Source organism: Panthera uncia (assembly GCF_023721935.1).
Source record: "Panthera uncia isolate 11264 chromosome B3 unlocalized genomic scaffold, Puncia_PCG_1.0 HiC_scaffold_1, whole genome shotgun sequence".
Taxonomy (NCBI): Eukaryota; Metazoa; Chordata; class Mammalia; order Carnivora; family Felidae; genus Panthera; species Panthera uncia.
This window is the reverse complement of record NW_026057582.1, coordinates 121,746,391-121,761,104: the sequence shown is the minus strand read 5'-3', so window position 1 is coordinate 121,761,104 and position 14,714 is coordinate 121,746,391. Positions and strand designations below refer to the sequence as shown.

At 44.0% G+C, this 14,714-nt stretch overlaps 1 protein-coding gene across 1 annotated transcript in view; it reads left to right on the top strand.

Moving 5' to 3' along the window:
- Window positions 1–8,822: 8,822 nt before the first annotated feature.
- LOC125910412 (CHRNA7-FAM7A fusion protein) overlaps window positions 8,823–14,714 on the top strand; it is a 53,575-nt gene continuing 47,683 nt past the window's right edge. The window contains exons 1-2 of the mRNA XM_049614152.1: window positions 8,823–8,915; window positions 9,730–9,839. Of these exons, the coding sequence (XP_049470109.1) occupies window positions 8,823–8,915; window positions 9,730–9,839 (203 nt within the window). The remainder of the gene's footprint in view (window positions 8,916–9,729; window positions 9,840–14,714) is intronic.

The window sequence follows — 14,714 nt, the reverse complement described above, 5'->3', positions numbered from 1 at the left end:
CACAGAGCCCAAACTCTTAACTCTGAGATCATTGACCTAAGCCAAAATCAAGAGTCAGACACTTAACTGATTGAGCCACCCAGGTGCCCCTTCCCTAATTTTTTGATGAAAATTTTCAAACATACCTAACATTTGAATTTATGGGGAGTCTATAGCCTCACCTCTTAGAATCTGTAATTAGCATTTTTTTTTTTTTAATTCTTACTTTATCCCATTTGGCTATTTATCCATCTTTCTATCAGCCTAGCTTATTTTTTTAGTTCATTTCAAAGAGGAATAGCAGACAGTGGTGCATTTTCACCTGCATGTTTCAGGCAGCTCTTTGACCAGGGTTTCTTTCAAGGTAAAAATTTTGTATACAATGTGATGTATAGATCCTAAGTGTATCAGTCAATGAATAGCCAGGAATGCTTTCAATTCCTCAGTCCCACCCCCATCAGGAAGCAGAACTTCGCCATCACCCCAGGTGATACCTGATGTCCCTTACCTGTCAATACCTGTCCTATCTTTCCACTCTCCACCAAGGATAGAACACCTTTATTCTGGTTTTTCCAGGGATCGATTTTTTCCCTCTTACCTTGGGTCTCTCAGGAACATTTGGTAGAGTGGATTGGTCCCTCTTACTGGAAATTCTTCTACATTTAGTGTTTGGCTACCTGTCCTTAGGTTTTCCTCCTAATTCTCTAGTGACTCCTGAGTTCCCCCTGCTAGTCTCTTCATCTCTGTGCAGTCATTCCTTGTCCCAGGAGTTGGAGCACCCAGTATCCTGGCTTAAAGCACCAACCCAACTGCCTTCCTGGTGCCCCTACATGGGCACCCAGTAGGCTCTTAAATCCAGTGTGTCCTTTCTTTCCCTTTCTCACTTGTTCCCTCTATAGTGAAGGGAAGGAAAAATTCTTCTCTACCCTTTGGGGTCTTCCACTTGGACTAAGATTGAATTTACATGAGACTGATTAACAGGAGAAAAAAAAAACAACAGAGTTTTATTATGTGCACACGGAGGCCAAATAATGACTTTGACAACTTTGACACCTAAAGAAATGACAAAGGCAGATAGTTTTTAAACTTTTCAGACAAAGACACGATAAATCTGTGAGGAGTTAACAGGACAAAAAGCCTTAACTTTGGGAGCTTTAACTAGTAAGGAATTCTAAGAGGAACTTGGGCTGGGGTGGTAAATTAGTAAAAAGTCACAGGGATTGTTTATATAGTCTTCTTGGCTCTAAATTCCCTATCTCTGGTGATAAGGATGTCTCTACATCCTAATTGAGGGAGGACACCTCTCACATGGTAGATTTATTTCCTGCTTTCAGGGGGACAGTGGAGGGTCTGAGTGTCCCTCTTGAACAAGCTGTATCATAATTAACTTTTATTTAAAATAATCAGTATGACAAAGTGGCACGTTTTGGGCAGCCTGCCCTTGGCCCCTACAATTGCTGTCTCCATTTGGATAAATGGTAACTCCATGTATTCATTTGCTCAGATCAGAAGCCTCAGAGTCACCCTTAGCTCTAGTCTCTCACACCTACCTCCGATCTCAACCTTCAAAATAGAGCCAAGCTCTAACTACTGCACATCAACCCCATTGCTTCCACCTTGGTCTAAACCAGCATCATTTCTCACCTATGTTACTATGGAGATTCATAGCTGGGCCTTGTGTTTCAGCCCTTACCTCCACTAGCGATGTCTGTTCTCAATATAGCAGTCAGCGTGATCCAAGTAAGAGAAGAAGAAGGCTTAGCCACAAGCCTCATTGACCCAGATCCTTCCAGGGGCTCCTGTCTCACCCAGTAGCAAGCTGAGGTCCTTGAGGTGGTCTGTGACTTTGCATGCCAGGCCTTCACTTCTTCTACATGCTCCCCAGCCCTCTTCTTCTTGCTGTGCTCCTTGCCCTGCTTGTTGCCCTACACACATCATCTCCCTCAGGGCCTTTGCATTTGCTCCCCCTGCCTGGAAGCCTCTTTCCCCAAGAACCACTTGCTTTTCTTTCTCACTGCTTAGTAGTATCTACCTGAAGATCACCTTTTCAGTGAGGTCTTCTCTGAGTTCCTCTCAAACCCTACTATCTCAAACCCTCATTGCCTACCCCCAGCCCATACCATTCTCTTCACCTCAGTATCTTAGTCTTTCTGGCTGCTATAACAAAATACCATAAACAGGGTGACTTATCAACAACAGATATTTATTTCTCACAGTTTTGAAGGCTGGAAGTCCAAGGTGCCACCATGGTTGCGTTCTATTCAGAGCTCTTTTTTGAGTTGCATTTTTGTTGTGTCCTCACTAGGTGAAATGGGAGTGCTAATCTCTTAGGGAGGGATCTGTCCCATTGTATAAGGGTGCTAATCTCATTTGGGAGGGCTCTCTCCTCATGATCTGATTACCTACTAAAGGCCCCACCTCTGATATCCCTCACACTGAGATTAGAGTTCAACATAGGAATTTGGGGGAACACAACATGTATTCCCTAAGTCTACTTCATTTTGTTTTTAAAGCCCTTGTCCCATACTTTGTATTGTTTATTTGTTCTCTGGCTCTGAGTTCTCATCCCCCACCTGGAATGTGTCCTCTGGGAGGGCAGGACTCCTGTTGTATTCACTACTCTACCCCCAGCAGGCATGAGTAAGTTTTGTAGAATGAATGAATGAAACAAAAAACTCAAGGTGAACCTAGGAAGGGCTAAGATATTATGATACAAAATAAAGCCAACTCCACCTCACATTTAAACACTGTAGTGTAAGCTCTGGGAATTCTGGGAGATAGTACAAATGTTTCCTTTTTTATATAAAACCAGGCATTTCCCATGTTTTCTATGGTACAGAGCTGCTGTTGACATTTTTCTTATAAAGAGAGAAACACCTAATATGCTCACTACATATTAGGTCAGAGACAGGTCTGTCTTCCTGATGCCTATATCCTTATCCCTCAGTAAGCAAATGATCGTTAATAACATATATGATTTGGCATTTTTTTTTCAAAGAGTGTTGTTTTCTAGGAAAAAAGTAACTAGATTATTACTTATTGCATTGAGTTCAGGTGCTCCATAAATAAGCATGCTTGCTTTGGAAGATGTCACTGGAGACCTCTAAATTTCTTTCAAGCACAGCTTATTTCTAATTCATTATTGCACTTGCAAAAACGTCCACAGCTTCATTTGTTTTAAAAATCACCTTTTTATCTCACTTACCTATTCACCTTATCTTTTTGAATGCCTGCTACGGGGAAGACATTAAAGTAGGTCACATGAGGGGGAACCCAGAAATGGATGAGACCCAATTTCTTCTCTTAAGCCATTTACAATCAGGCTGTGCAATTTACAGCCTAACAAAAAGGTTAAAATATTGTGAACAAGTGACTCCCTTGAAGTATGGCAGGAGGCCAGCTGGTGGTGTGGACAGTGGAGTTCAGAGGTGGAAAAAATCTCTGCTTTACAGAAATGGAAGGGAGAGAAGGAAAGGCATAGACCCTTTTAAATGTGAAGATCAGGAAGCATTGGTGTGTGTAGGTGTTGCATCATTAATTAATACTTGTTTCCACATGCCCACCACCTGGAAACATGCTTGGTGCCTTTTTAGCATGTGTTCTTACAAAGCAGGGGTGACATATTTATCTGGAAGGTGGCATCTGTAGCTCATGTAGCAGCTTTAACACTGGCTTCTGAATGAATTTTAAGGAATCATGGGTATCTTGGGTTTAGAACAGACCTTAACAGGTACCTAATCGAAGGTCTTTCCCCCTGGAAAGCCTTGGAATTCCTCTGAGGCCACAGCATGGAAATAAGGAACTTGAATGTCACCATGGCAGGCCTTGGAAGTTGCACCGGGGCCATTTATAAAGCCACCATCACCTAGATTCCTGCTTGTTATGTTCTCCAGCTGGTGACCAGCCTAGCCTGACCTAGCCTGAATAAAGGGTATGAATAAGAAGTGAAGCTCCATATTGAAGACCAACAGGGCAGAAGACCCAAGGGAGGCAGAAATATGGACGGGAGAGGACAGAAAATCAAGGAAATTGCCTTCAGCCACTTTTCTTCCCCAGAGCTTCATGTTGCTGAATTGCTGTTCTGAAAATCTGAATCTGAATAATCTTTTTCCCAGGGTATTTAAACTCTGAGGTCAATATTCTGCAAATTAGAGATTTTCTATACAGTCAGAAGAGAAGGGCAGAAAAGTAAAATAAATTAAATTCTCTTTTGACTTACAGTTTGTTATTTTGTTTTCCTTTCTTTCACTTCCCCTTGATTTTGTAGGACTTTCTGGTTATTTAAATAACCCGAAGGAAGAGAAAGTTGCTGTTCTATATACCTCTTCTTATTCCTAGCAGGAAGCAATTGGGGTAGTTTCTCTGTAGATTAGTTTTATCATTTTAGGAGGCCTGTCAGATATGATCTGATTTAATCTATAAGAAGAAGTGGCAGCAGCATTTCAGTTTCTGAAGAGACAGTTAGTTGAGCCATCCAAAGACTTGCCTGTGCTTTTCAAAATAATCTGGCTTCTCTTAATATGGAATTTTAACCATTCTTCTGACTACATTTTCCATCCTTCTTATGTTTATTCCCTATTTTTTATTTCCCGATTATGGATTCTAATTATGGAATGAATAGCATTCACACTATAGAATGCTAGGTTGTAAACCATGTTTATTTCTAAAATACTTAATTGCTGCATTTTCTACCACTTCATCTCTGAGAATGCCACACCTTATGTTCACACACAGGCTAGCCAGTGGCTTGCTTAGGGCCCTCATGATGACCCATAGTTAATGGTGATTTCAATCATTCTGTCACAATGAGAGAAAAAGTGTTGGGGGCAGGAGGAAGAAGGAGGCCCACTTTCTTCATCTGAGATCAAAATGGTTGACTGGAAGAATTTCCAAAACATGTTTATATGGAGTTTTCCAACACCAAGTACATGCTGTCTTTCACACCAGCAACTGATTCTCTGATTCTCTGGATACCAACTGGGTAGATCCTCCCTATTTGGAGTTAGCATCAGATCCTACAAGTTACAGACTCAATCCCACAAGACTACCCCATCCGATGCCAGGTGCAAAGGGGGTGTCCAGGCTGCCCACACTTCTATCCAGCTGAGTTTGAATGTTGAACAGCTCATGGAATTCAAGAAAACACTTATATTTACCAATTTATTATAAAGAATCCTGATCAGGAACAGCTGAATGGAAGAGATGCATAGGGCAAGGTGTGAGGGAGGCCCAGAACTTTCATGCCTTCTGTGGGCTAGTTACTGTCCTGGCACTTGGATGTATTCACCAATCTGGAAGCTTTCCGAATCTTGTGGTTCAAGAGTTTTTATAACCCAGTCCCCATTCTCTCTCCTCTCCCTGGAGACTGAGGTTGGGTGGGGCTGAAGGTTCCCACCCTGTAATCAAAGCTTGATCTTTCTGATGACCGGCTGCTTGCTGGCAACCTGAGGTGATCTCGGGCCCCCACCCTAAGTCACCTCACCTCAATAGAATAACCTCTGGTGGGCTCAGAAGGTGCTCTATATGAATAATAAGAGACACTCCTATCCTCAGGAAGTTCCCAAGGTTTTAGAAACCATGTGCCAAGAACCTGGGACATAGACCAAATATGTTTCTTATTATACCATAATGTACTTTTTTTTTTAAACAAAGAAAATGTTCCCTTTCTTCTCTCTCATTATCCTGCTATAAATATTTCCATGCATGTACATGCACACAAACTTAAAGTTTCCTATGGCCTCAAGGTAGATGTTAATGGGGGGCAGTTCTGAGACCCATGGAAGGATTAGGGTTCTTATGGTACATCTCAGATCAAGGGCCCCTTCCTCCTTTGTATGTCCCCTTAAGAACCCCACATAGTCATATCTTGAAGATTAAATGAGAAGGGATCCCACAGAAATAGGGAGAGAGGAAAATCACCGACTCTTCCAGATGGTCTGGGAGTATTGGCGTTTCTAGACTGACACTATCAGCTGCCCAACCTGCCACACACTGTCTGTAGGAAGATTTTGTGCAGGGCCTCTTGCCCTCCAGGGATCTGAGTGGGGAGTGAGTGCCTTAAGAGGATAGAAAAGCTCCTTCTGGAACATTATTATTCACAAGCCCCTTTACACATCCATTCTTCAGAAATGCTCATGGAAACCTGTGGCGTCCTGGGCTCTCCTGCTCCCAGGGCACACAGCCCCAACATTCCTGCTCTGGCTCCCAGTGCCCAGTTGATGAGGCTTCTGCACCTTTAGCTGTAGCTTGGTTGTTACAGCTCTCCTGTCCTATAGTATCTTATGAAATGGAGGAATCCCTCTTTTTTTTTTTTAAGCCATCATTTGTCATGGGCCTACCAGGGCCACATGACCTACCTGCTGCTGCACACATTTCATCCTTCCAGTGCCGTCCTGCCCTGTGAGGCAGACACCTGTGAGGAAGCTGCAGCTCCCAGAGGGGGTATTTACCTTGTTAAAAAACAAAATGCAACCAAGTAAACTTGAAGATCTAATTGGCTTAATTAAAGGATTTGTGATTTGGGCAGCACCCTATCTAGCAAGTAGAGAGAGCTCACACAAGTTGTACAAAATGGAAAGTTTTTATAGGAAGGAGGGTGGGGCAAGAAAGTTATAAGCAAGGGAAAAGAAAGGATTGTTTCAGGAAAGGTAACCTTATCTTTGGGGGAGGGGCAGGGAGTTTTATTAAGCAGATTATATCTCATCTTCCATTGAGGGATGGAGAGGGCCCTGTGGCGACAGATGACTTCACAGAGGCTGATCAGAAAATTCCTGATTGGCCCTTTAAGACTTAGGTTTCTGTGAGAGGTTGAAAATACAGTTAAGTATTAAGCCTCAGTTTGGTGACTTGGCCTAAGTAATTTTGGGCCTATGTTTTTGTTGTTGTTGTTTGTTTGTTTGTTTTTAATGTTTATTTATTTTTGAGAGAGATGGGCAAGGGAGAGCATGAGCTGGGGAGGGACAGAGAGAGAGGGAGACAGAGGATCCGAAGCAATCTCTACACTGACAACAGAAGGCCTGATGTGAGGCTTGAACTCCTGAACCCTGAGATCATGACCTTAGCAGAAGTCCAACACTTGACCGACTGAGCCACCCAGGTGCCCTGGGTTGTTTGTTTTTAACAATCTTCTTGAGGGGTGCCTGGGTGGCTCAGTCGGTTAAGTGTCCGACTTCGGCTCAGGTCATGATCTCGCGGTTCGTGAGTTCAAGCCCCGCATCAGGCTCTGTGCTGATGGCTCAGAGCCTGGAGCCTGTTTCAGATTCTGTGTCTCCCTCTCTCTCTGACCCTCCCCCGTTCATGCTCTGTCTCTCTCTGTCTCAAAAATAAATAAACGTTAAAAAAAAATTGAACAATCTGCTTGAGCTCACACAGCTGGTCTCTGCCACAGCCTTGGTGTAAACCCAGATGTGACTGAGTTCCACAGCTCTCTGCAGCCCCCTTTTCTTTCCTGAGGGTGGGGGAGACCCAGATTGGCTTTTGAGTGAGCAGATGGGGGGCTCCTTCAGAGAGGATGAACAGCCCCTAACTGCCAGTGCAGAGAGATTGGGTTGGAAGAAACATCAATGGTAGAGCCTACTGATCACTCTTCTTGAAGTCAAATAATGCAGTTCTGAGTCCTGACCCAGTGTCTGACTGAAAGGATGTTGCTTCTCTGTGCCCCGGTCTCCTCTTATAAATAGGAATAGTAATCATGCTGGCATCCCTGGATCATGGCAAGCAAAGTGTACATGTGACTCTGAACAAACCAAATGGTCAGGATACATACTCATGGGACACATGCAGCTAAGATGATGGGTTGGGTTGAGGAGATGTGAAATTGCTGGGGAAGTATTGTGCAGCTCACACGTGCCATCTGAAGAGGTTGCAGTTTGACCAACCAAGGGTTTCTACTTCCCTGCTTTTCCTCCCTGCTCTGCCCATCATTTCAGCAGGTGGGGGAGATGGGCATTTGCCTGCCATGCCCACCTTCGCTCTGGGAGCCCTATGACCATGATTAGCATGGTGGCAATAGTGACAGTGACAGGCATCCCAGGGTGAGATATGAGATCCTGGTAAGGAAGGCACAGGTGTTGAGTGTGGAAGGGCTTATCCCCCTGACAAGGGAGAGAAAAGAAGGGAGAACTGGGCAAATGGTACAGAGACAGAGCAGGCTGGAGCAAACACAGTTTGGTTCATGCCTAGGCATTCCTGCAAACCAGCTTCAACAAGACTGGCCCTTCTGGGCACTGTCCTTCTCCTCCCCTTGCGTATCCTTCCTGCTCTTCTCCCCTCCTCCCTTCCCCTCTACTAACTACCCACATCAATTAGAAACATCAGTAGGGTGGCTCTATCCTAAATGTTCCAAGTGATTTTTCACCACATTATACATTGACGGATCTTCATTCTCAGAGGCCCATGGCTATAAAGTCACATTACTCACCTGGCTATTCCCTCTCATCTGACTTCATATGGTCCCAGAACTGGAACAGCCTTTTTGGATGCTTGCCTGTCCTCTCCAGAGGATGGTGGGATCTCTGGGACGTGCTCTGTGATCCACGACCCCTTGGCTACAATTCCCAAATCTCAATAGCTTTGAAAATTAAAGGGTTTTTGTCCCCCTTGATGTTGTTTTTGTAACTTTGCATCAAACTCACTGAGTCTAAAATCAAACCAAAATAGATGTGCAGTGGAGGCATTTATTTTTCTTACTTAGTATCAGTATGCACGTTTTGCTGCAGAAATAATGATATGTTTGATTATGGGGAGTTGCCTAGATCCCAGCTGGAAGTGTTGCATCACATACCTTTCTAAATCTGAGGTCTGAGCTCCAGATCATGGGTGGCCCCAGGGAGACTGGGTACAGGATGGGGCCTTTACTGGGGGTCTGCCCTGATTATGGCACATTTGTAGGAGGTGCTGAGTCCAAACCCTGCAACCCTGGCTTGGTGGAGCTGTTTGTATAGCAGCTGTAGGTGGGATCTTACCCGAGCAGTCTTTACAGAGCTAGTGGACCCTAGGTAGGGCTGAGCTATGTGGTCCGTGGACAAGGGACCCCAGACATGGGCCTTCCTCTGGCAAAGGTCACTCAAGAACCAATTTTGGACCTGACGTCAAGCAGATGCACCTGTGCTGGTGTGTTTATGACTATTTCCTGAGTCCCCATCTTCACCCTTGTCCTGATTCAGTGTTTTACCACCAAGGCCATGTGTTTGCATTTTGGGGTTGTGGCATCAGAAGCACTGTTCCTGCATGAAAATAAGAACTCCAGTCCAAAAACACATCCTCCTTAGAAGCTTCTGAGAGGTTCCCCAGCAGCTGCAAAAAGTTGTTTCATGGAAATAAATATTCTTAATTTTTCTAGCTTAGTTCATATTCCAATTGAAATAAGTGAATTTATTTTTCCAAAGTGTCCTTTCAGTGGAGAACTTTGAAAGCAAAACAGTTACTCATTTGGCTAGGAAAAAAAAACCCATCTGCTGTGGGAGGGGAAGCCTTCGGGGCATGCAGTGGACTGGAATTAACTTTAATGCTACTGTTCGAATGTGGTCATGGTGACAGCAGGATCTTAAATGTGATTTTTATGCTGTTCATGGTCATTTTGCAAGAGATTACTTAATTCTCAGTTTCCTTATATTTTATAGATAACAATTCAATTATGTAAATAGTATCTGGAACTCTTTTTGGCTTTGAATGTATCTAATAATCCCTTATAAGAAATATTAGTAGGCAAGGAAGCAAAGTGCTGCTAATGTCATTGTCTGTGTGTATTAGTCTTGGACAGATCACTATTTACAATGGAATATGTCAGAATATCCGGGCGTGAAGACTGTTCGTTTCCCAGATGGCCTGATTTGGAAGCCAGACATTCTTCTCTATAACAGGTAAGCACACTGGACAAAAGGAGAAATGATTTTAGTTTTGCATATATATAACAACCAAGCATATTTGAATATTTCATCGAAATGCCAGACCCATGATCTGTAATTTGGGACCATTGCTGCCCATGATGCTTTGTAAATGGCCAGGCCTTTGAGAAACATTCTGTCCCCCTCTCCCATGTTCTCTGCCTTGGCATGAAGACTTGCATTACCCAGCACTCTGCCTGAGCACATGTCTATAGGGCTGTGCATTATAGGTACATATATACTTTTGTGCATATTGGCACTGAGGCATTTTTTACATGTGGAATTACCTTTACACCTGAATGGCAGCAATTATGGTCACAGCATAAGTTGCTGGCCCTTGACATGCATGACTGGAGTCCACTGTTTGGACCCAGGTCCTCATCTGATGTATTCCCATTGTGCATTGGGAGAGTCCTGCTGCCTATAGCTGAGTGCATGAAGACCATCACCTCTAGCTGTGCTCAGAAGCTTGTGATGCAGGTGGAGTACTTGATAGAAGAAAGACAGATAATAGTCATATTCTAATATGGATTAGGAACAGGAATCCTGCTCCTGAGGTCAAGAAATGAGGGATTCATTGTGAACCAGGACAGTCTGATTTGTAAACCAGATGCCTAAAAGGTATTCAGGCAAGGTAAATTTCTAGAAGCACTAAATCTTTTTTTGCTAAGCTACATAATCAAAATAAGGGGATCCAGAACATCTCTTCCCAGTAAGGTTTAGAATGTGATAACAAGCTTAATATTAAAGAAAGATAACTTCCTAATTACAACTGCTGCATTTGGTCCTACCGGGAAGAGAAGGAAGTCCCATGCCTTCCTGACTTAGAAAACAGTGTGACCATTGGCTACTGTCCTTGGTTGTCACCAGCTGATGTGTTTGTCCTACACTGACTGCTTCTAGGAGGCTGGGTGATTTCATTTCTTGTGTCAACTTTCAATTCTGTCTTTCTTGCTGGCAGTTACATTTCATTTGAATAATTGGGCTTGTTTCTAGAAGAATAGTATTCCCTTCTGATTTGCTGCCACTCTTCAGTTTCTTAAATTAGTTCAGACACCTGAGCTCTGAAACATGTCTAAAGTTAGAGTAAGTGGTCCCCAACGGAGTAGGTGAAGCACATGGAACCCCATGGCTCATCTTTGGATCATTAGTTTCCCAGCCACTGACATCAAAAGACCACAGAAATACATTTTATTTTGGAGGCTGGAAATACAAGATTAAGGTGTCTGCAGGTTTTGTTTCTTCTGAGTCTCCTCTCTTACAACTTGTAGATGTCCATCTTCTCTCTGTGTCTTCACATGGTCTTCCCTCTGCACATGTCTGTGTTCTCTGATCTACTCTTGTGCCGACTACCATCACATTGGATTAGGGACCACTATAACAACCTCATTTTAACTTAGCTACCTCTTTAAAATCTCCAAATACAGTCACATACTGTGGAACTTCAACATACGAACTAGGACTTCAGCATGTGAATTTGGCGGGAGTGGGGGGGTGGGGAACACAATTCAGCCCATAACAGGGGCATTGCAGTTGACTTCTTAAGGACAAAGAGTCAGTATTGGAGAAGTCTGGGTATAAATTGTAGCTGTAATATTTAGTATGTTATAAACATTAAGTCTCAGATTCCTCCTTTGAAAAATGGGGGAGATGCCAGCTTCAGAGTTTGGAAGGGATAACTCTGCGGATGCACCTAGCATGCTTAGTGTGGTACTTGGCAAAGATTGAATGCTCAGTGATGGTGGTTGTGCATTTATAGACATGGTGATGAGGATTTCTGCTCAGAGTAATTCAAAAAGAAATGTCAATAATGTTTTTACATTGTGCCTAATTTAGTTCTTTTTCATTTGAAATCAAGAATAGATATTACAATGTGGTAGAAACTTCATGAGGTTATAGAGGTGCTTCTTATCACTTATATGTAGCACCTCAAAACCTAATAAATAAAATGTTTGATGCTTTTAATGTTCTGGCTAAGGAAGAGTTACCATGTATTCTATGCAAACTGAATTTCAAGGAGCAAAGATGCAGTCTCCACCTGCTGTCACCAGGGAGCGGGATCTCAGAAATAATGGCACCCACCCCCCACACACACACATCTGACCCAGCTGATGGTCCCAGAGCCCCTTTCCTCTCATGTTTCCCCTTGAGCTCTAAATAACTATTTTTCTCTTTCCTCTTTTCCTCATCTCCCCATTGACCACATCCACCAGCTTCTATCATGGAATCTGTACAGGCTGCCTCCTCTTCTGCTTTAGTTTTTCTGAAAAATGGGATATAGAACTTCCTTTCTGAAATAACTGTTAAATAGATGGCTTGCATGTCCACACAGACATGATGTAGGATAAGCAGGTTACAGAATACATGTAAGCCAGTCATAGACACAGTGCCAGTTATTTTTTGCTGTTTGAGAGACTATCCTGAACTTAGTGTCTTAAAAAAAATGTATGCATATGACTTCTCACCACACTGTGGGCTGACTGACCCATGTGGTGGCCTGTCTGTTTAAGTCAGTTGTTGGCAAAAAGCAGGGGGCTGAGGCTCTGATGGGCTGGAATGTGGAGAGCCACACCCCCCAGCCATTGGTGGGAGCACAGCTGGGACAGTTACCTGTGCCACCTTAGCTTCCTCCATGAGCCTTTTCCACAGGATGCAGGCAACCCCCAGTGTGTGGCAAGAAGTGTTCAGAGAGGAAGGAAGTGGCAGCCACCAGGCTCCTTATGAACTGAGCATATGAATCCTAGAACAGCCCCTTCACTGCACTCTGTTGGACAGAGTAGGCAGGAACTCAGCCTTGATCAGGGAAGCAGAAGTCAGCCTCACGTCTCTAGGGCACACAGGTTGGGAGGGAGGAAGGAAGATGAAGGTGTGCTCTATGGAAGGGAAGAGGTGAAACAGGAAGGCCAGATTAGAGTTGAGGGGGGAATGAAGGACCAAAACAAACATTTGTAATGAAGGAGCACTCAGTTAAGTGCATGCTGGAGGGACTGGTAGGAAGGAGACAGAGGGTAGGTAGACAAGCAGACAGAGTTTCCAAACACAGAGTGATCTTCTTATCCCTTGCCTCTATTTGCTGGCTTCCCTCTACTGTCTGGACACAAGTCATGTGGCCTGGCTGGCAGGGATGAGTGGTCCAGCCCACCCCTGCAGCTGCCTCTTACACCTCCTGCTTCCTGGCTAGATGTTTGTCTTTCAACTCCTTGGTGTGTCTGGACTCTTTTTCACTACAGGACATTTCTGTGAGCTCCCCTCTTGGTGTGGAATGCTTACCCTTCTTTCATCCCTCAGACCTCAGCTTGACTCCCTGTTCCACTGAGTCCCTGTTGTGTCTTTTTGCCATGCCTTACAGAAAAGGCATTCCTGTCCCCTGTGGCACATGGGCTCTGCCACCCCCCTGGGGGTCTAGAGAGTGCTTAATAAATATATGTGCACAGACAGGATGGAAGGAGGAAGCAGGGATGCAGGAAATAAGAGAAAGGGGGAAGGGGATGGGTCTCTGTGACATGAGCACTGCTAAGAACAACAAGAGAAGGAAGGAAGGAAATCATATTGGCAAGCTGGAAAATATGAACCTGGGCCTGAGCCAAAAAATTGACAGAGGAAGTAGCAAAAACAGGCTTGAATTTAATAGGATCCTGACCTTCTGATATTCTGTTATTGGAGATTTTGAGAGATGTTGAGCTTAATACTTTCTGCCAGCTTCCAGGCACTCCAAATAGTATGTTCTCTCAGTAGGCTTGTGTGATGGTTCATTAAATTGTTGTGTTTGCAGGGGGAGCTTTTCCTTAAGGAGGGGAGCATGCCATCATTCTGCATAAGCCATGATTTTGAAGGGAGCATTGATTCAGGTTAGGGGAAGCATCACAAACACGTCCATCACGTTTCTTGCTCTATTCTGGTTTGATATTGGAGTCCAAGCTTGAGCCACTAATGGTTTTGGGGATATAATACATTTTTCTGTGCTTTGAAGAGGTTGGGTCATTGCAAAGCAGCCATCTCGGCATCATTTCTGGGATGGGCTGCTTTATTTCCCTGATGGATGGTGAACAAGTTACAGTGCTGCCAGCCAGCTGGCCGGGTTGCTCTGAGGAGAGGACAGGCGCTGATAAAAGCATCCCTGCCGGATGCTGATCCCAGTACTTTCTTGGTTGCTTTATTCTGCTTTACTTTAAGCCTGCAGTTCAAGGATTTTTCTGAACACAGTCTTGCTCAAAGTGAGTAGCAGTTGTGGATAGCTTTTCATGATTTTCCCATTTGGACGGAATGAAAGGCCTCACTCTTATCAGCAGTCAGCTTGCAGAAGAAAGCCTGAACTGCAGTGACACCTTGGCCACCCCTGCCTGCCCTGTGAAACTGCAGGCAGCTACCTCAGCCTCCCTGGTCTTCTCCATTCTTAAGCTGCTCAGTCAGAAAATCCCGTAATAATAGTGGAATCTTTGTTGATGAGTGTATTTGAAGATGTTTTTGTTGGCTCTGTATTGGTAGGACATGAGGTATCAACCACCCCTTTCTTATAGCCTGTGCAAAGCTGCATTTGCACATCTGCAGACTCATGTTTGCCTCTGAGATTAGAGTCCTCTGGCTGTAACCCTCTTTCTGTCACAGATTCCCATGACCCTGTGGCTGACAGCAGAGCCTGGAGAAGGGGTGATGTATGCAGGACACACCTGGGTGGAACGTGGTGATCCAGCTGATAAGGGTTAATGATTGTGTGCTGATCAGTGACTCACTGATTTGGTTCACCCAGAAGTCAGCCTACAACAAGTACTTCAGCATATGGTTTATGGATTTTATTTTTTATTTTAGAGAGAGAGAGAGCACTGTGAGTGCTGGAGGGGCAGAGAAAGAGAG